Source organism: Pocillopora damicornis, chromosome 10 (assembly GCF_964200805.1).
Source record: "Pocillopora damicornis chromosome 10, jaPocDami1.2, whole genome shotgun sequence".
Classification (NCBI taxonomy): domain Eukaryota; kingdom Metazoa; phylum Cnidaria; class Anthozoa; order Scleractinia; family Pocilloporidae; genus Pocillopora; species Pocillopora damicornis.
This window is the reverse complement of record NC_142679.1, coordinates 12,037,709-12,057,127: the sequence shown is the minus strand read 5'-3', so window position 1 is coordinate 12,057,127 and position 19,419 is coordinate 12,037,709. Positions and strand designations below refer to the sequence as shown.

At 37.8% G+C, this 19,419-nt stretch overlaps 3 protein-coding genes across 3 annotated transcripts; 1 reads left to right on the top strand and 2 right to left on the bottom strand.

The window, feature by feature from the left end:
* Positions 1-3,085: 3,085 nt before the first annotated feature.
* LOC149038945 (uncharacterized) lies at positions 3,086-6,101 on the bottom strand. The gene is made up of 6 exons (XM_089184284.1): positions 5,952-6,101; positions 5,362-5,457; positions 5,046-5,192; positions 4,550-4,657; positions 4,021-4,192; positions 3,086-3,670 (listed from the first exon to the last, which is right to left on the bottom strand). The coding sequence occupies exons 1-6, from the start codon at positions 6,060-6,062 to the stop codon at positions 3,405-3,407; spliced, it is 900 nt and encodes a 299-aa protein (XP_089040410.1). The 5' UTR covers positions 6,063-6,101; the 3' UTR covers positions 3,086-3,404.
* Positions 6,102-9,494: 3,393 nt separating this feature from the next.
* On the bottom strand, positions 9,495-12,680 carry LOC149038944 (uncharacterized). The gene is made up of 6 exons (XM_089184287.1): positions 12,378-12,680; positions 11,805-11,900; positions 11,489-11,635; positions 10,991-11,098; positions 10,461-10,632; positions 9,495-10,110 (listed from the first exon to the last, which is right to left on the bottom strand). Exons 1-6 carry the CDS (start codon positions 12,384-12,386, stop codon positions 9,845-9,847), a joined length of 798 nt encoding a protein of 265 aa, XP_089040413.1. The 5' UTR covers positions 12,387-12,680; the 3' UTR covers positions 9,495-9,844.
* Positions 12,681-15,438: 2,758 nt separating this feature from the next.
* On the top strand, positions 15,439-19,080 carry LOC113671155 (uncharacterized). Its single transcript, XM_089184283.1, has 6 exons — positions 15,439-15,965; positions 16,460-16,555; positions 16,744-16,890; positions 17,528-17,635; positions 17,972-18,143; positions 18,483-19,080. The coding sequence occupies exons 1-6, from the start codon at positions 15,855-15,857 to the stop codon at positions 18,746-18,748; spliced, it is 900 nt and encodes a 299-aa protein (XP_089040409.1). The 5' UTR covers positions 15,439-15,854; the 3' UTR covers positions 18,749-19,080.
* The last annotated feature ends 339 nt before the right edge of the window (positions 19,081-19,419 follow it).

Here is a 19,419-nt window from a genome sequence, read left to right as displayed (position 1 = left end):
TACGTGTCGGCTAAAACATCAATAACATGAGAATAATGTAAGCATTAGACAAGAAAACAAAGCAGAAATACTGTATAACAGCAATGGATGTTCTAACAATACCTATAGCTTCCTTCAGTGAAGGTGCAAGAGATTTAATATATCTTCATTCCGTCACACAGTTGTAATAAACCAAAGATAAAAAACAATGAATATTATTGTGAAGTAATGTCCAGCCAAAAAGCTATGAGGTCCAGCTTCCATTATCGCTGAAGGCAAGGTAAGTCCCATGTCTAAGACATCCGGCAGGAAGCTGATGGTCAACATGTTAACTCTTCGCTGAAACATATGGATGTTTGATGACATTTGATTTCAAATTGATCGTGCATGACATGTAGGCACGCAAGGTGGGCAAATGTTTTTACGGAGGAAAAAAGGTGCATCACTCCGTCACCCAGAAACAAGAGGAGCACGTGCTGGTTTGAAATAAAGTAGAATCATATAATTTCCACTTTTTCTTATAAAACGCGACACATTAAAAATGTTTTTTCTTCATTTGAGGGATTACTGAGCAAAAGTAGAGAAGGAAGGATAAATCAAGACAAATCTGTGTGAAATCAAAATTCCAAACTTCTTGTACCATGAACTACTTTGGAGTCTCTTGTAAGAACTCCTCTCAAGAGGTGGCAGCTAAATTTGAAGGAAAACAACGTTAGCGTTTGTGGTTTATCGTGTTTACCTCCACTGTTCGAGAGTGTTTTAATATAGCTTTTTTAAATAGCGTCTCCCAATAGTCTAATTTACAGTTAGGTATTTGAACAGAACAGAACTGACTGAGGTTGAAGTTGACGGGAAACTACTATGCATGATAGCGTGATACAACGTTTATATGTACATGATATGATGACATGATTAAGTTTTAAAAGCTCAATACTGAGAGTTTTACATCGTGCAAATGAGTCTATCAAATTCAGATATTGTAGCATTCTCAGTTCTACTCTTGATTACGGGTATTCAAATTTCCATAAATTTAAGCAGCTAGAGCAACTCAATACTTTTTGCGTTGTTTAGTTGTTATATCATACGTAACTCGAGTTTCGCTCACGAAGCGAATTCATCAGAAAAACCATCTTATGGAGAAAAATGTCCACGCACCAAACCTTTTTTCATGTTCAACAAATGGTGCAAGGATACAGTAAAAACTTCTTGGTGATAACGATCAGTTGCAAAACAAAACATACGATGCCAGTCACATGCTTCCTTGTTACCATATGTCCTGAGTAAATAAGCCCATATCTCATGTTTGTTGATTAATTTTTTTTTTATTTTGGTTTTAGAAATATATGTTGCGTGGGAATGAAACGTTTTCATTTGTCAAACCGGTATTTCTTGGAGCTTTGCTTACATCAAATGTGAATTACTTTTTATATAGAATTGCTATTTGATCGGTTATTGTTACGTCAGTATCTCACACACTTTTAGGATTCACTTTCATTGGTTTGTCTCGTTAGCTTCTCGGGCTCTTTTAGAATTTTCTCGTTCATTCTTTTGTTGGGGGAGTACCTTGAACACTTTTAGGATGTTCATATATTCGATTGGAACGTTAGTTTTTCGCTTTCTTTAAACATTTTAAGCATAGGAAAAAGCTGAAAAGTCATCGATTTGGAGGAAATCATAAATATGCATAATTTTAATATACGAAACCAAAATATCTTTGAACAAAGTCAACATACGAAATTTACCAATTTACCTATTTTATTGTTATAGTGGAGCTCGCAGAGTGTAGCCCCATAATTATACAAAATGGTAGTAACCCATCAAGCCGAAAAAATTTGGATGTACGACCGTACGACCGAATGACCAAGCGTACAAGGTGCTACTTTTAGCATGCGCGGCCAACTGTACCACGGGCACTATCTTATAATCAGTCCTCCACACGGACACGGAGAAGTTGCGAATGAAAATCCATAAATATTACCACGCACTTTAACCATAGTAGGGGCTTTAGTTTAGTTGAAGAGACGTGCGGGAAAAAAAAATGCGAGTTCCGCTTTTAGGCTTGCCTAAATCTATATATTAGAACCTTATCTATCGTTAGATCTGTAAAACTGGCTTTCCGAACAAGTTTAAAAATCAGCATGCCACAGGGGCTGTGAGTAGTGAAATAAAAACAAGGATGAGTAAGCTTTTTTCATTTGCCACAGAGAAAACGGAATTCATACTAGATTTGGTCATGTATTGCAGATACTTGGGAGAATTGGGATACGACTAGATGCTTCTTGCAGTGACTCCTATTGAGAGCAGTCGGAGTTCTTTTTATCCGAGCATACCTGCGTCATTCACTGAATAACATCTTCTTTCATTTATTTTTCTTTTGTTATTATTTGTAGTTGAGAATGGAATAAATAATAAATGTAATAACATAGAACCAAACCACTATATTATATATAATTTTTTGAAATTAAATGGCAACAGAAGCATATAACCTTTCACTAATTACGCATTCGATAATTATTTCAGATAAACAACTCCATTAAAGGAAGTAAATCTCATTGGCTAGTCTCGCACATTAATAAACCCCAGCTTTCAGAGACACAATTAACACGTTAAATTTAACAGTCAAGTTTCCCAACTCGCTGAAAGTAAGGTAACTACTTTATGAGGGAGCGACAACAAACGTTTTTCGAGTTATTTAGAAATCTCCTGAGGCGCAGTCGTTGTACATGCTTAGTATTCTACCCCAGCAATAATTTATGATGGTGGATAACCTTCCATCAAATCCATCAAATATTTTTCCTCAAAGCTTACAGTTTTCGCATCTCGGAACAAATAATGTTCCCGGACAAATATATTTGCGCCAAAAAAAGGTCTATTGTATTTGAATTGCTTTGAATGAGTCGCTGATTTTTTTGCGATCGTAAATTCAGAATATGGGGTCTTGATTTATTGCCTTGAAAATAAATATTCAGAGAGAAAGTGTTTATTTCCTAAAAATGGGGCGATCCAGCAGCATTTCGCGGACGTGCATATTGTTATATTTCATAGCTGTAAAGTACAAAACCAAAATATCCATGAAATATCCTGAACAAAGTCAACACACACGATATTTACTTATTTGTTTACTTTATTTAACCTCATTTCACGAAGTACATGCATTTGTTTCAATGTTTCTAGCTTATTGCTCCAACCATCAATAATTACATAATGTAAAGTTACAATTTAAAGACCAAATTACCGACAAAGCAATGCTATCTCTCACCTAAAAAATTTAACTTTTATTTCGATAAGTTCTAACTTGAGCATTGTCTGAATATAACCAATTCTTAACTTGATCCATAACAGGAGGTCAGGTCTACGACTAACATTGGCTTTCTAATTTTCAATGGTTTATTAACGTAAAAAGAGCCAGATTTCCTCGTGGAGTTTTAGTAGACCCTACATTTATATTCGTAACAATACACGTAGTTTACGTAGTGCCGTGTTCGGCAGGTATACCGGAACCACCACCACCTGTAACAATAGCGAACAGAATAGCATGTTCGAGAGTAAACCCTATAACGCAACTGCCAGTATCCTCCAACTCTTCTGCAACAAGACCTGTCGGAGTAGCTCAAATAGCCTTTTCCACCTGGACACACTCTGGAGTAGTAAATTGGTGAGTACACCCATCGGCGACTTCGAGGTTTTGCTCCTGTTGAAAAGAGAAATGGCGTTTAGGATTATTTTATCATCGTTTTAAATCATGGAGGGACTTCGATAGTTTTTGTATAGGAAAGTGTTTATGAGCATTTCGTATCACATCTCGTAAATTTTGATTTTTGAAGAGAAAAGCGATACTTCGGCTCGCTATGCATTGTATTTGGGGCTTAATCTACAGAGTATGAAAAAGGGTTCTTCATCGCAGGAAACAAGTTAAGGAGTGGAGTTTTTGGGAAGGGAGGATGGGGGGCAGTATGTGACTTACGCAGAATGGGGCAGCTGAGAGAGGATCTCGCTAAAAATGGTTAGTACAATTGCGTTGTTTTTAACTACACCTCTTACCATCTGTTTCAGTCTCTTCGGATGCAGATGCGTTCTCCATGGTGTGGACTCGATATATCGGGTAGTCTGGACAGAAGTTTTTTAACTCTTCGCTCAGACTGGATCGATTGGTTATCTCACTGTCCACAGCCCACTTGCTGTCAATGGTGGTAGTCTCATCACTAGAGTTTTTCTGTCAGACAAAGGTTATTTCCCTCATGCGATCAGTTTACGTTACTATAATCAGTCTTCTTACAGCCGAGCCTCACATAAAATCTGCCGACGCTATCTACATTGGTGATATAAAATAGAGCATACAGCAAAGGAATTGGAAGACTTGAGGCTTCAAGCCCCGCGGAAACTCACATTCTTTAAGCTGGCTTTCGAAGCATATGTTTCTAGATATATATCTTCGTTATCGTTTACTTTTAAGGGCACCGTTTCCGATAAGAATAACTGGTTTTTCATTGAATGCTCCGTAAAAAAATAACCCTACAGATTCCAAAATATGCAACAGTGAGTGCTCATAAAGTAGCTTACGTGTCCTTACCTCGGCGTGGTCAAGATCATTTTCGAGCCTCTTTGGCGAAGGCAACTCGCGGGAAAGAGGAAGAAGATAGCAGATCTTTTTGTCTGGTAACATCAGCATACTCATATTCTGTGTTTAACGCAGACGAGAACAAAGTGAGTTTCAATCACTGAAAGCGGAAATACTTTACGCAGCATTAAGGCGTGAATGTCCTTTGTTCCGGTTCCGTCGTTAAAGTTGTGTTTGCAAAATAGCTTTTTTATGATACATATGTTGTTCCAACAGGAACTTCAAAACAACTAACCAAATTCGCTGTACTTTTCTTGAACTATTTATTAGCAGGATACACGAACCGTCACAGAATGATGACGTGTAGAGGATACGTCATAGTACACCTCGCGATAGAACACCGCCTATGAGCCAATCGTTTCCATTGTCTTCCTCATTCTTTTGTCCTTTTTTGTTCTCTAATGTTTTACGACAACTGTCTTCTACTCTACGTAAGAGACAAACTTACCGCCTTGAAGTCGTGCAATATATTGCTTCCATCCACGTCATTATGAGCAGGAACTTTAAACAATTCAGTTTGTTTATTTGTGTCCACCTGGATTTTCTCGGTGTACTGAGTTCCAGACTCTTTGAATTGGACGTCATAATCAACAACCTGAGATATGCAGTGATGGAAATATCAGTATAAATTATTATGTCTCTCGTAGTGCTTGCACAACATCGTGTTTACTAATGGAACATTTTTGCGCACTTCATCGCGTACGGAAATAACCATGATTAGAGGGCTGTTAGCCCTTTTTGTAAAATAAATTCAAAGTACTTACTTTGTTAGCGGTGGAATCTGTAGCTGATATTAAGGTTGTCGATGCACAAAGCAACAGCAAAATGAGGGCCAAATGATCCCTAATGAGGGTTGGTTGCTAAAACCAAAAATAGAATGCAAATATTAGGGGTTTTCTTTGTACACAAGACAAAATGAAATTGATTCCGATGGATTTGCAACGACTGCTCAATTTTTAGTTTGTCCGAAGCTTAAAATTTACTGTTAGTGTCTCTACTTGCAGAAAGGTGTCTCCACTGAAGGTTTTCAGTTCATCATAGCCGATAAGCAACTTTTTATCATGAGATCATATTCAGTATTCCTTCTCCAAGAGTACAAACTAATCAAGGTAAAAAAGAGCAAATATGTTGGAACTTATTAAGTTAAGGTACAAACTTCTGAGTATGCCCAATTTGTGTTTAAAGGGGTAAATTTCTACAGAAACTGTGGTGCCGCGTTGGTTGGAGAGTATAACTGAGTAATTAAGTATTACCAACTTAGTTCTTAACGTAAATTAGCCACCGTTGAGAGTTTAGAAGCTGAAGTTTCGAGTGTTAGCCCTTCGTCAGAGCGAATTCGTGTTTGCTAACTTACCTGTAACATGTTGTCTCCTTTACTTCGGTTTCTTCTTGGTTCTCTTCTTGTTGTTGTTATCTTCTTGACTGTTGCTGATCTACACTGCAGCTTTGGTAAGCTTTGCTTCATTTTATACTCTTCTAAATCTTATTCATATGCATTATTATGTCCTTGGACGTTGCCATTTCAGCGACAGTTACTTCCTAGAGTTTAATTTTAGATTTTCTGGAAAATCGCATTTTCTAGGAAACACAGACATAGACATGCTATTTCTCTGCACAGGAGAGAACTGTTTGCCAAAACTGAGGTTAGGATTTGTTGGCAAACTCGAGTACTGCATCGTCATTCAAATGTTAGCAGTTGCAAGCATCATATTTGCACGAATACAACCTGCTTCCATCTCAAATCTTAGTAACTCGCTGGGATATGTGTGTTGAACTTCCTTCCTGGTTTCGTGTTTTTGTTTTTCTTCCGTGTCAGCAAAACTGGATGTACTTTGACTCTTGGCAGAATGTTTTTCTTTTCGTGCCGTATCAGTACAGCATGTAAATTGGATCTCCTTTTTTAATTCAAATCACGCTATAGAATATTTAATCGTCCGTGACTGGCGCAAACTCATCAGCGGAGTTATGAAGGCAAGAAAGCTGACCAGAACTAGTTGGAAGATGCCGAGGAGTCCTTAAAAAAAAGCTGAAAAATGGAAGACTAGAAATCGTTTCAAACTGATAGAAAAGTGTAGCAAAAAATAGGCAGAAAAGAAGTGTACGAGTTCTCATTTTGGGACTAAGGACGTTAAATGTGTTTTCTATAAGGATGTACTTTGAGACCAGCTCTCCTGCTGGGTTTTCTTGTGTTGATGTTGCAAACAGTCGCAACCCATTTTGTGTACGATGATAAAGTGTTTGTTTAAATCAAGTAACGGCTGAAAGCGACTGAACACCCTGGTTAAGGTAAATAGTAGACATGCGTTGAGTAACAACCGTCAATATTAAAACGGCATTAAACAGGCACGCACTACTGATTATCCCCATAAATATCTTCCTATGAAAGATTATCTGAAAAGCATGATGCATTTGTGTCTCCCTTCACTTAAAGAACTTGTTTTCTTTTTATCGTTTCTGAAAAATGTAGCTCGACATTCAACAACATATTTTTTGAAGCTGCTTTGCTAATTTACCGTATAATTCTGGATTTGCATTTCAAAATTGATGTTTATCGAAATATCCAATCGTCCGTATATGTTGGAAGCCAGTTCTCATTTGGTCTCAAAGGACTTCCCAATAAAAAAAACATATTTAACGTGCTCAGTCCCAAACTGAGAACTCATGTACTTCTTTTTTGCCTATTTTTTGCATTTGCAACAGTTTTCTATCAGTTTAAAATGATTTCTAGTCGTCAATTTGTGAGCTCTTTTTAAAGGACTGCTTGGCACCTTCCAACTATTTCTGGTTAGCCCTCTTGTCTTCATAACTCCGCTAATGGGTTTGCGGTCGTCACAGTCGATTGGATATTCCAAAGCATGATTTGAATTAAAAAAGCAGAGTCAAATTATATGCTGCATTGGCACGGCACTTAAAGAAAAACATTCTGCTAAGAGTCAAAGTACATCCAGTTTTGCTGACACGGAAGAAAAACAAAAACATGAAACCAGGAAGGAAGTTCAACACACATATCCCAGCGAGTTACCAAGATTTGAGATGGATGCTGGGTGTGTTTGTGCAAATATGATGCTCACAACTGCTAACATTTGAATGACGATACAGTATTCGAGTTTGTCAATTAATCCTAGCCTCAGTCCTGGTAGACATCTACCTATAAAAAGTGATCTGAAAAGCGTGATGCGTTTTTGTCTCTCTTCACTTAATAATTATAAAGAACTTGTTTTCATTTTATCGTTTCTGAAAAATGTAGCTCGACTTTCAACAACACATTTTTTTGAAGCTGCTTCGCTAATTTACCGTATAATTTTGGATTTGCATTCCAAATCGATGTTTATTGGAATATCCAATCGTCCGTGTATGTTGGAAGCCAGTTCTCAGTTTCCATAGCTCTTCAGCATATACGTGTCACTCACTTTAAAAAAACCACACTTCTAAAATATGTCTCTACTTTTTTCGATCTCAAAATTTTGCGCTATTCCACTTACAAGGCTTTCTGTATAATAGCACACTCAGTTGGACTTATGGAACTTCCTTCCTTTTGGAAAGTCCATTTTGATATAACTGAGAAATAAATCATCCCTCCGGCTTCTCAGGTATTTTGAAGCGCTTCCGTAGACCTTTACATATGATGCTATTTTCACGTCTTCCTGTTTTAGCAGACACTCACTTGGAATGATAACACTTCCATGACAGCCTGTAATTAGCGGAAATCAAACATCCCTCATGGTACAGGCCTATTTCAGACTTGATTTATACCTCGGTCTGCAATTAACATTTATCCCTTTAAAACTTCCTCGTTGAGGAAAACTTTGACCATTTATATATCTGTCCCTGCTTTTTAAACACAGGTGCTGATATCTGGGATGCTAAATAAATTTAATGGCCTGGGCCTATTTGCATATCCTGCGGGGCCACTTAAGATTTATAAAAAAAACCATTCAAGTAAGTATTTGTGTTCACTTAGCATAAACTCCTTAGTGAAATAAGATAGGAACAAGAAGATAAAATACAAACACGTTATCCCCGTAGCGTAACTTGTGCAAACGTCTCGAAAATAATGGGACACTATCATCTTAATTATTGTGGAGGACGCAGATAATTTCATTTTGTAAAGATATCTGGAAAAACTTATGTATAGCGGAAGAATGCTGGGTATAGATGTTGGCTTTGTAGCTGAGAATGGAATAAATAATAAATGTAATGAAATAGAACCAAACCACTATATTATATATAATCTCTTGAAATAAAATGGCAACAGAAGCATGTAACCTTTCACTATTTACGCATTCGATAATTATTTCAGATAAACAACTCCATTAAAGGAAGTAAATCTCATTGGCTAGTCTCGCACATTAATAAACTCCAGCTTTCAGAGACACAATTAACACGTTAAATTTAACAGTCAAGTTTCCCAACTCGCTGAAAGTAAGGTAACTAATTTATGAGGGAGCGACAACAAACGTTTTTCGAGTTATTTCGAAATCTCCTGAAGCACAGTCGTTGTACATGCTTAGTATTCTACCTCAGGAATAATTTACGATTGTGGATAACCTTCCATCAAATCCATCAAATATTTTTCCTCAAAGCTTACAGTTTTCGCATCTCGGAACAAATAATGTCCTTAGACAAATATCCGAGCATACTTTGTGCGCCAAAAAAAGGTTTATTGTCTTTGAATTGCTTTGAATGAGTCGCTGATTTTTTTGCGATCGTTAATTCAGAATATGGGGTCTTGATTTATTGCCTTCAAAATAAATATTCAGAGAGAAAATGTTTATTCCTTGGGAATGGAGCAATCCAGCAGCATTTCGCAAACGTGCATATTGTTACATTTCATAGCTGTAAAGTACAAAACCAAAATGTCCATGAAATATCCTGAACAAAGTCAACACACACAATATTTACTTCTTTGTTTACTTTATTTAACCTCATTTCACGAAGAACATGCATTTGTTTCAATGTTTCTACCTTTTGACTCAAACATCCTGAAGCTTATTGCTCCAACCATCAATAATTACATAATGTAAAGTTACAATTTAAAGACCAAACTGCCGACAAAGAAATGCTATCTCTCACCTGAATAATTTAACTTTTATTTCGATAAGTTCTAACTTGAGCATTGTCTGAATATAACCAATTCTTAACTTGATCCATAACAGAAGGTCAGGTCTACCACTAGATCTCTAACATTGGCTTCCTAATATCCAATGGTTTATTAACGTAAAAAGAGCCAGATTTCCTCGTGGAGTTTTAGTAGACCCTACATTTATATTCGTAACAATACACGTAGTTTACGTAGTGCCGTGTTCGGCAGGTATACCGGAACCACCACCACCTGTAACAATAGCGGACAGAATAGCATGTACGAGAGTAAACCCTATAACGCAACTGCCAGTATCCTCCAACTCTTCTGCAACAAGACCTGTCGGAGTAGCTCAAATAGCCTTTTCCGCCTGGACACACTCTGGAGTAGTAAATTGGTGAGTACGCCCATCGGCGACTCCGAGGTTTTGCTCCTGTTGAAAAGGGAAATGGCGTATAGGATTATTTTATCATCGTTTTAAATCATGGAGGGACTTCGATAGTTTTTGTATAGGAAAGTGTTTGTGAGCATTTCGTATCACATCTCGTTAATTTTGATTTTTGAAGAGAAAAGCGATACTTCGGCTCGCTATGCATTGTATTTGGGGCTTAATCTACAGAGTATGAAAAAGGGTTCTTCATCGCGGGAAACAAGTTAAGGAGTGGAATTTTTGGGAAGGGAGGATGGGGGGTAGTATGTGACTTACGCAGAATGGGGCAGCTGAGAGAGGATCTCGCTAAAAATGGTTAGTACAATTGCGTCGTTTTTAACTACACCTCTTACCATCTTCTTCAGTCTCTTCGGATGCAGATGCGTTCTCCATGGTGTGGACTCGATATATCGGGTAGTCTGGACAGAAGTTTTTTAACTCTTCGCTCAGACTGGATCGATTGGTTATCTCACTGTCCACAGCCCACTTGCTGTCAATGGTGGTAGTCTCATCACTAGAGTTTTTCTGTCAGACAAAGGTTATTTCCCTCATGCGATCAGTTTACGTTACTATAATCAGTCTTCTTACAGCCGAGCCTCACATAAAATCTGCCGACGCTATCTACATTGGTGATATAAAATAGAGCATACAGCAAAGGAATTGGAAGACTTGAGGCTTCAATCCTCACGGAAACTCACATTCTTTAAGCTGGCTTTCGAAACATATGTTTCTAGATATATATCTTCGTTATCGTTTACTTTTAAGGGAACCGTTTCCGATAAGGATAACTGGTTTTTCATTGAATGCTCCGTAAAAAAAATAACCCTACAGATTCCAAAATATGCAACAGTGAGTGCTCATAAAGTAGCTTACGTGTCCTTACCTCGGCGTGGTCAAGGTCATTTTCGAGCCTCTTTGGCGAAGGCAACTCGCGGGAAAGAGGAAGAAGATAGCAGATCTTTTTGTCTGGTAACATCAGCATACTCATATTCTGTGTTTAACGCAGACGAGAACAAAGTGAGTTTCAATCACTGAAAGCGGAAATACTTTACGCAGCATTAAGGCGTGAAAGTCCTTTGTTCCGGTTCCGCCGTTAAAGTTGTGTTTACAAAATAGCGTTTTTATGATACATATGTTGTTCCAACGGGAACTTCAAAACAACTAACCAAATTCGCTTTACTTTTCTTGAACTATTTATTAGCAGGATACACGAACCGTCACAGAATGATGACGTGTAGAGGACACGTCATAGTACACCTCACGATAGAACACCGCCTATGAGCCAATCGTTTCCATTGTCTTCCTCATTCTTTTGTCCTTTCTTGTTCTCTAATGTTTTACGACAACTGTGTCTTCTACTCTACGTAAGAGACAAACTTACCGCCTTGAAGTCGTGCAATATATTGCTTCCATCCACGTCATTATGAGCAGGAACTTTAAACAATTCAGTTTGTTTATTTGTGTCCACCTGGATTTTCTCGGTGTACTGAGTTCCAGACTCTTTGAATTGGACGTCATAATCAACAACCTGAGATATGCAGTGATGGAAATATCAGTATAAATTATTATGTCTCTCGTAGTGCTTACACAACATCGTGTTTACTAATGGAACATTTTTGCACACTTCATCGCGTACGGAAATAACCATGATTAGAGGGCTGTTAGCCCTTTTTGCAAAATAAATTCAAAGTACTTACTTTGTTAGCGGTGGAATCTGTAGCTGATATTAAGGTTGTCGATGCACAAAGCAACAGCAAAATGAGGGCCAAATGATCCCTAATGAGGGTTGGTTGCTAAAACCAAAAATAGAATGCAAATATTAGGGGTTTTCTTTGTACACAAGACAAAATGAAATTGATTCCGATGGATTTGCAACGACTGCTCAATTTTTCGTTTGTTCGAAGCTTAAAATTTACTGTTAGTGTCTCTACTTGCAGAAAGGTGTCTCCACTGAAGGTTTTAAGTTCATCATAGCTGATAAACAACTTTCTATAATGAGATCACATTCAGTATTCCTTCTCCAAGAGTACAAACTAATCAAGGTAAAAAAGAGCAAATATGTTGGAACTTATTAAGTTAAGGTACAAACTTCTGAGTATGCCCAATTTGTGTTTCAAGGGGTAAATTTCTACAGAAACTGTGGTGCCGCGTTGGTTGGAGAGTATAACGGGGTAATTCAGAAAACTAAGTTCATAACGTAAAGAGAATTTAGAAGCTGACGTTTCGAGCGTTAGCCCTTCGTCAGAGCGAATTCGTGTTTGCTAACTTACCTGTAACATGTTGTCTCCTTTTCTTCGGTTTCTTCTTGGTTCTCTTTCTGTTGTTGTTATCTTCTTGACTGTGAATGATCTACACTGCAGCTTTGGTAAGCTTTGCTTGATTTTATACTCTTCTAAATCTTATTCATATGCATTATTAATGTCCTTGGACGTTGCCGTTTCAGCGACAGTTACTTCTTAGAGTTTAATTTTAGATTTTCTGGAAAATCGCATTTTCTAGGAAACACAGACGTAGACATGCTATTTCTCTGCACGGAAGAGAACTGTCTACCAGGACTGAGGCTAGGATTAATTGACAAACTCGAATACTGTATCGTCATTCAAATGTTAGCAGTTGCAAGCATCATATTTGCACAAACACACCCAGCATCCATCTCAAATCTTGGTAACTCGCTGGGATATGTGTGTTGAACTTCCTTCCTGGTTTCATGTTTTTGCTTTTCTTCCGTGTCAGCAAAACTGGATATACTTTGACTCTTAGCAGAATGTTTTTCTTTAAGTGCCGTGCCAATGCAGCATATAATTTGACTCTGCTTTTTTAATTCAAATCATGCTTTGGAATATCCAATCGACTGTGACGACCGCAAACCCATTAGCGGAGTTATGAAGACAAGAGGGCTAACCAGAAATAGTTGGAAGGTGCCAAGGAGTCCTTTAAAAAGAGCTCACAAATTGACGGCTAGAAATCATTTTAAACTGATAGAAAACTGTTGCAAATGCAAAAAAAATAGGCAAAAAAGAAGTACATGAGTTCTCAGTTTGGGACTGAGCACGTTATATATGTTTTTTATTGGGAAGTCCTTTGAGACCAGCTCTCCTGCTGGGTTTTGTTGTGTTGATGTTGCAAACAGTTGCAACGCATTTAGTGTATTATGATAAAATGTTGGTTGTTAGCACTTAACAGCTGAAAGGGACTGAACACTTTGGTTAAGGTAAATAGTAGACGTGCGCTGAGTAGCAACCGTCAATATCAAAACGGCATTAAACAGGCACGCACTATTGATCATTCCTATAAACATCTTCCTATAAAGGGTGATCTGAAAAGCGTGATGCGTTTTTGTCTCTCTTCACTTAGAGAACTTGTTTTCATTTTATCGTTTCTGAAAAATGTAGCTCGACTTTCAACAACACATCTTTTTGAAGCTGCTTCGCTAATTTACCACATAATTCTGGATTTGCCTTTCAAAATTGATGTTTATTGGAATATCCAATCGTCCGTGTATGTTGGAAGCCAGTTCTCAGTTTCCATAGCTCTTCAGCATATACGTGTCACTCACTTTAAAAAACCACACTACTAAAATATGTCTCTACTTTTTTCCATCTCAAAATTTTGCGCTATTCCACTTACGGGGCTTTGTGTATAATCGCACACTCAGTTGGACTTATGGAACTTCCTTCCTTTTGGAAAGTCCATTTTGATATAACTGAGAAATAAATCATCCCTCCGGCTTCTCACGTATTTCGAAGCGCTTCCGTAGACCTGAAATAAACTTTATCCTCTTAAACCGAGGAATTCAAGTAAATCATGACCAGTCATATTTTTGCCCTGATATATGACTGTGTTGATGTCTCCAATGCCAATAAAATTTAACATGTAGAGAATATTAAGAGATTCAAGACGCAATTTAATATCAACTAAAGTTAAAAATCTGTGTTAACTGTAAACTTTGGTTTTCAACCTTTACAAATTATACTATTCTCACGGCTTCCTGTTTTAGCAGACACTCACTTGGAAGGATAACACTTCCATGACAGCCTGTAATTAGCGGACATCAAACATCCCTCATGGTACAGGCCTATTTCAGACTTGATTTATACCTCGGTCTACAATTAACATTTATCCCTTTAAAACTTCCGTTGAGGAAAACTTTGACCATTTATATATCTGTCCCTGCTTTTTAAACACAGGTGCTGATATCTGTGATGCCAATTAAATTTAATGGCCTGGGCTTATTTGCATATCCTGCGGGGCCACTTAAGAGTTATAAAAAAAACCATTCAAGTTAGTATTTGTGTTCACTTGGCATAAACTCTTTAGTGAAATAAGATAGGAACAAGAAGATAAAATACAAACACGTTATCCACGTTGTAGCGTAACTTGTAGCGTGTTGTGGAGGACGCAGATAATTTCATTTTGTAAAGATATCTGGAAAAACTTATGTAAAACGGAAGAATGCTGGGTATAGATGTCGGCTTGTAGATGTTGCAACCAGTTGCAGCACATTCATAGCTGGCACAACTTGCGATTTTAAGCAGTAAATTAAGGCTGAGGCAGTCTAGGCAACCTGTTTTTTTTTTTAAAGTGAGTGGTACGTATATGCTGAAGAGCTATGGAAACTGAGAACTGGCTTCCAACATATACGGACGATTGGATATTTCGATAAACATCAATTTTGAAATGCAAATCCAGAATTATACGGTAAATTAGCAAAGCAGCTTCAAAAAATATGTTGTTGAATGTCGAGCTACATTTTTCAGAAACGATAAAAAGAAAACAAGTTCTTTAAGTAAAGGGAGACACAAATGCATCACGCTTTTCAGATAATCTTTCATAGGAAGATATTTATGGGGATAATCAGTAGTGCGTGCCTGTTTAATGCCGTTTTAATATTGACGGTTGTTACTCAACGCATGTCTACTATTTACCTTAACCAGGGTGTTCAGTCGCTTTCAGCCGTTACTTGATTTAAACAAACACTTTATCATCGTAAACAAAATGGGTTGCGACTGTTTGCAACATCAACACAAGAAAACCCAGCAGGAGAGCTGGTCTCAAAGTACATCCTTATAGAAAACACATTTAACGTCCTCAGTCCCAAAATGAGAACTCGTACACTTCTTTTCTGCCTATTTTTTGTTACACTTTTCTATCAGTTTGAAACGATTTCTAGTCTTCCATTTTTCAGCTTTTTTTTAAGGACTCCTCGGCATCTTCCAACTAGTTCTGGTCAGCTTTCTTGCCTTCATAACTCCGCTGATGAGTTTGCGCCAGTCACGGACGATTAAATATTCCATAGCGTGATTTGAATTAAAAAAGGAGATCCAATTTACATGCTGTACTGATACGGCACTAAACGAAAAACATTCTGCCAAGAGTCAAAGTACATCCAGTTTTGCTGACACGGAAGAAAAACAAAAACATGAAACCAGGAAGGAAGTTCAACACACATATCCCAGCGAGTTACTAAGATTTGAGATGGAAGCAGGGTGTATTCGTGCAAATATGATGCTTGCAACTGCTAACATTTGAATGACGATGCAGTACTCGAGTTTGCCAACAAATCCTAACCTCAGTTCTGGCAAACAATTCTCTCGTGTGCAGAGAAATAGCATGTCTACGTCTGTGTTTCCTAGAAGACGCGATTTTCCAGAAGATCTAAAATTAAACTCTAGGAAGTAACTGTCGCTGAAACGGCAACGTCCAAGGACATTAATAATGCATATGTATAAGATTTAGAAGAGTATAAAATGAAGCAAAGCTTACCAAAGCTGCAGTGTAGATCAGCTACAGTCAAGAAGATAACAACAACAAGAAGAGAACCAAGAAGAAACCGAAGCAAAGGAGACAACATGTTACAGGTAAGTCAGCAAACACGAATTCGCTCTGACGAAGGGCTAACGCTCGAAACTTCAGCTTCTAAACTCTCAACGGTGGCTAATTTACGTTAAGAACTAAGTTGGTAATACTTAATTACTCAGTTATACTCTCCAATCGACGCAGCACCTCAGTTTCTGTAGGAATTTACCCCTTTAAACACAAATTGGGCATACTCAGAAGTTTGTACCTCAACTTAATAAGTTCCAACATATTTGCTCTTTTTTACCTTGATTAGTTTGTGCTCTTGAAGAAGGAATACTGAATATTATCTAATGATAGAAAATTGTTTATGGGCTATGATAAACTTAAAACCTTCAGTGGAGACACCTTTCTGCAAGTAGAGACACTAACAGTAAATTTCAAGCTTCGAACAAACTAAAAATTGAGCAGTCGTTGCAAATCCATCGGAATCAATTTCATTTTGTCTTGTGTACAAAGAAAACCCCTGATATTTGCATTCTATTTTTGGTTTTAGCAACCAACCTTCATCAGGGATCATTTGGCCCTCATTTTGCTGTTGCTTTGTGCATCGACAACCTTAATATCAGCTACAGATTCCACCGCTAACAAGGTAAGTACTTAGAATTTAGTTTACAAAGCGAGCTAACAGTTTTCTCGACAAATAACGGCCTTCTAATCATGGTTATTTCCGTACGCGATAAAGTGTGCAAAAATGTTCCATTAGTCAACACGATGTTGTGCAAGTACTACGAGAGACATAATAATTTATACTGATATTTCCATCACCGCATATCTCAGGTTGTTGATTATGACGTCCAATTCAAAGAGTCTGGAACTCAGTACACCGAGAAAATCCAGGTGGACACAAATAAACAAACTGAATTGTTTAAAGTTCCTGCTCATAATGACGTGGATGGAAGCAATATATTGCACGACTTCAAGGCGGTAAGTTTGTCTCTTACTTAGAACAGAAGACACAGTTGCCGTAAAACATTAGAGAACAAAAAAAGGCAAAAGCCGGAATGAGAAAGACAATGGAAACAATTGGCTAATAGGCGATGTTCTATCGTGAGGTGTACTATAACGTGTCCTCTACACGATAAAGCCGTAAGTTTATTCTTTACTAGTCATCGTAGGGGTTATTTTTCCTAAAAAAATCTTAATCAAACTCAAAAAGTAAGGCTCGGATAACTTTGTATGCGTGGTTTAATTCAATACCTTTAGGAGTGTTCAAAGAGTATACCACATAAGTAGATATTCGGACACTTTTTCACATTTTAGAATATCTTACGTCCTTACTTGGACATTCTTAAAGAAAACTTGTCTCTTGTTTGACTTAAACGTCACCATTCCGTGACGGTCTGTGTATCCTGCTAAGAACGGTTCGAGTGAAGTAAAGTGAATTTGGTTAGTTGTTTTTAAGCTTCCGTTGGAACAAAATATGCATCATAAAAACGCTATTTTGCAAACACAACTTTAACGGCGGAACCGGAACAAAGGACATTCACGCCTTAATGCTGCGTAAAGTATTTCCGCTTTCAGTGATTGAAACTCACTTCGTTCTCGTCTGCGTTAAACACAGAATATGAGTATGCTGATGTTACCAGACAAAAAGATCTGCTATCTTCTTCCTCTTTCCCGCGAGTTGCCTTCGCCAAAGAAGCTCGAAAATGACCTTGACCACGCCGAGGTAAGGACACGTAAGCTACTTTATGAGCACCCACTGTTGCATATTTGGGAATCTGTTTGGTTATTTTCTTGAAGACCGTTCAGTGAAAACCCAGTTATCCTTATCGGAAACGGTGCCCTTAAAAGTAAACGATAACGAAGATATACATCAAGAAACATATGTTTCGATAGCCAGCTTAAAGAATGTGAGTTTCCGTGAGGATTGACGCCTCAAGTCTTCCAATTCCTTTGCGGTATGCGCTATTTTATATCGCTCATGCAGATTTCATGTAAGGCCCGGCTATAAGAATACTGATTATAATAATGTAAACTGAGGGAAATAACCTTTTTCTGGCAGAAAAACTCTAGTGACGAGACCACAACCATTGACAGCAAGTGGGCTGTGGACAGTGAGATAACAAATCGATCCAGTCTGAGCGAAGAGTTAAAAAACTTCTGTCCAGACTACCCGATATATCGAGTCCACACCATGGAGAACGCATCTGCATCCGAAGAGACTGAAACAGATGGTAAGAGGTGTAGTTAAAGACGACGCAGTTGTACTAACCATTTTTAGCGAGATCATCTCTCAGCTGCCCCATTCTGCGTAAGTCAAATACTGCCCCCATCCTCCCTTCCCAAAAACTCCACTCCTTAACTTGAGCTACAAGTTTCCCGTTATGAAGAACCCTTTTTCATACTCTATAGATTAAGCCCCAAATACAATGCATAGCGAGCCGAAGTATTGCTTTTCTCCTTAAATATAAAAATTTATGAGATGTAATACGAAATGCTCAGAAACACTTCCCCACACGAAAACCATCAAAGTCGCTCTATGATTTGAAAAAAGCCGTGTCCCTTTTCAACAGGAGCAAAACCTCGAAGTCGTCGATGGGTGTACTCGCCAATTTACATCTACAGAGTGTGTCCAGGTGGAAAAGGCTATTTGAGCTTCTCCGACAGGTCTTGTTGCAGTAGGGTTGGTGGATATTGGCAGTTGCATCATAGGGTTTACTCTCATACATGCTATTCTGTCCGCTATTGTTACAGGTGGTGGTGGTTCGGGTATACCTGCCGAACACGGCACTACGTAAACTACGTGTATTGTTACGAATATAAATGTAGGGTCTACTAAAATTCCACGAGGAAATCTGGCTCTTTTTACGTTAATAAACCATTGAATATTAGGAAGCCAATGTTAGAGATCTAGTCGTAGACCTAAGTTAAGAACTGGTTATGTTAAGACAACGTTCAAGTTCGAACGTATCGAAATAGAAGTTAAATTTTTGAGGTGGGAGATATCATTGCTTTGTCGGTAATTTGGTCTTTAAATAGTAACTTTACATTATGTAATTATTGATGGTTGGAGCAATAAGCTTCAGGATGTTTGAGTCCAAAGGTAGAAACATTGAAACAAATGCATTTGCTTCGTGAAATGAGGTTAAATAAAGTGAACAAAGAAGTAAATATCGTGTGTGTTGACTTTGTTCAGGATATTTCATGGATATTTTGGTTTCGTATATTACAACCGTGAAATGCAACAATATGCATGTCCGCGAAATGCTATTGGATCGCTCCACATCCGAGAAATGAAGATTTTCTCTGTCAAAATTTTGAAGGCAATAAATCAATGACCACATATCCTGAATTTACGATCGCGAAAAAATCAGTGATTCATTCAAAACAATTCAAAAAAATATGCTCGGATATTTGTGCACGGACACTATTTGTTCAGAGATGCGAAAACTGTAAGCTTTGAGGACAAATATTTGATGGATTTGAAGGAAAGTTATCCACCACCATGTA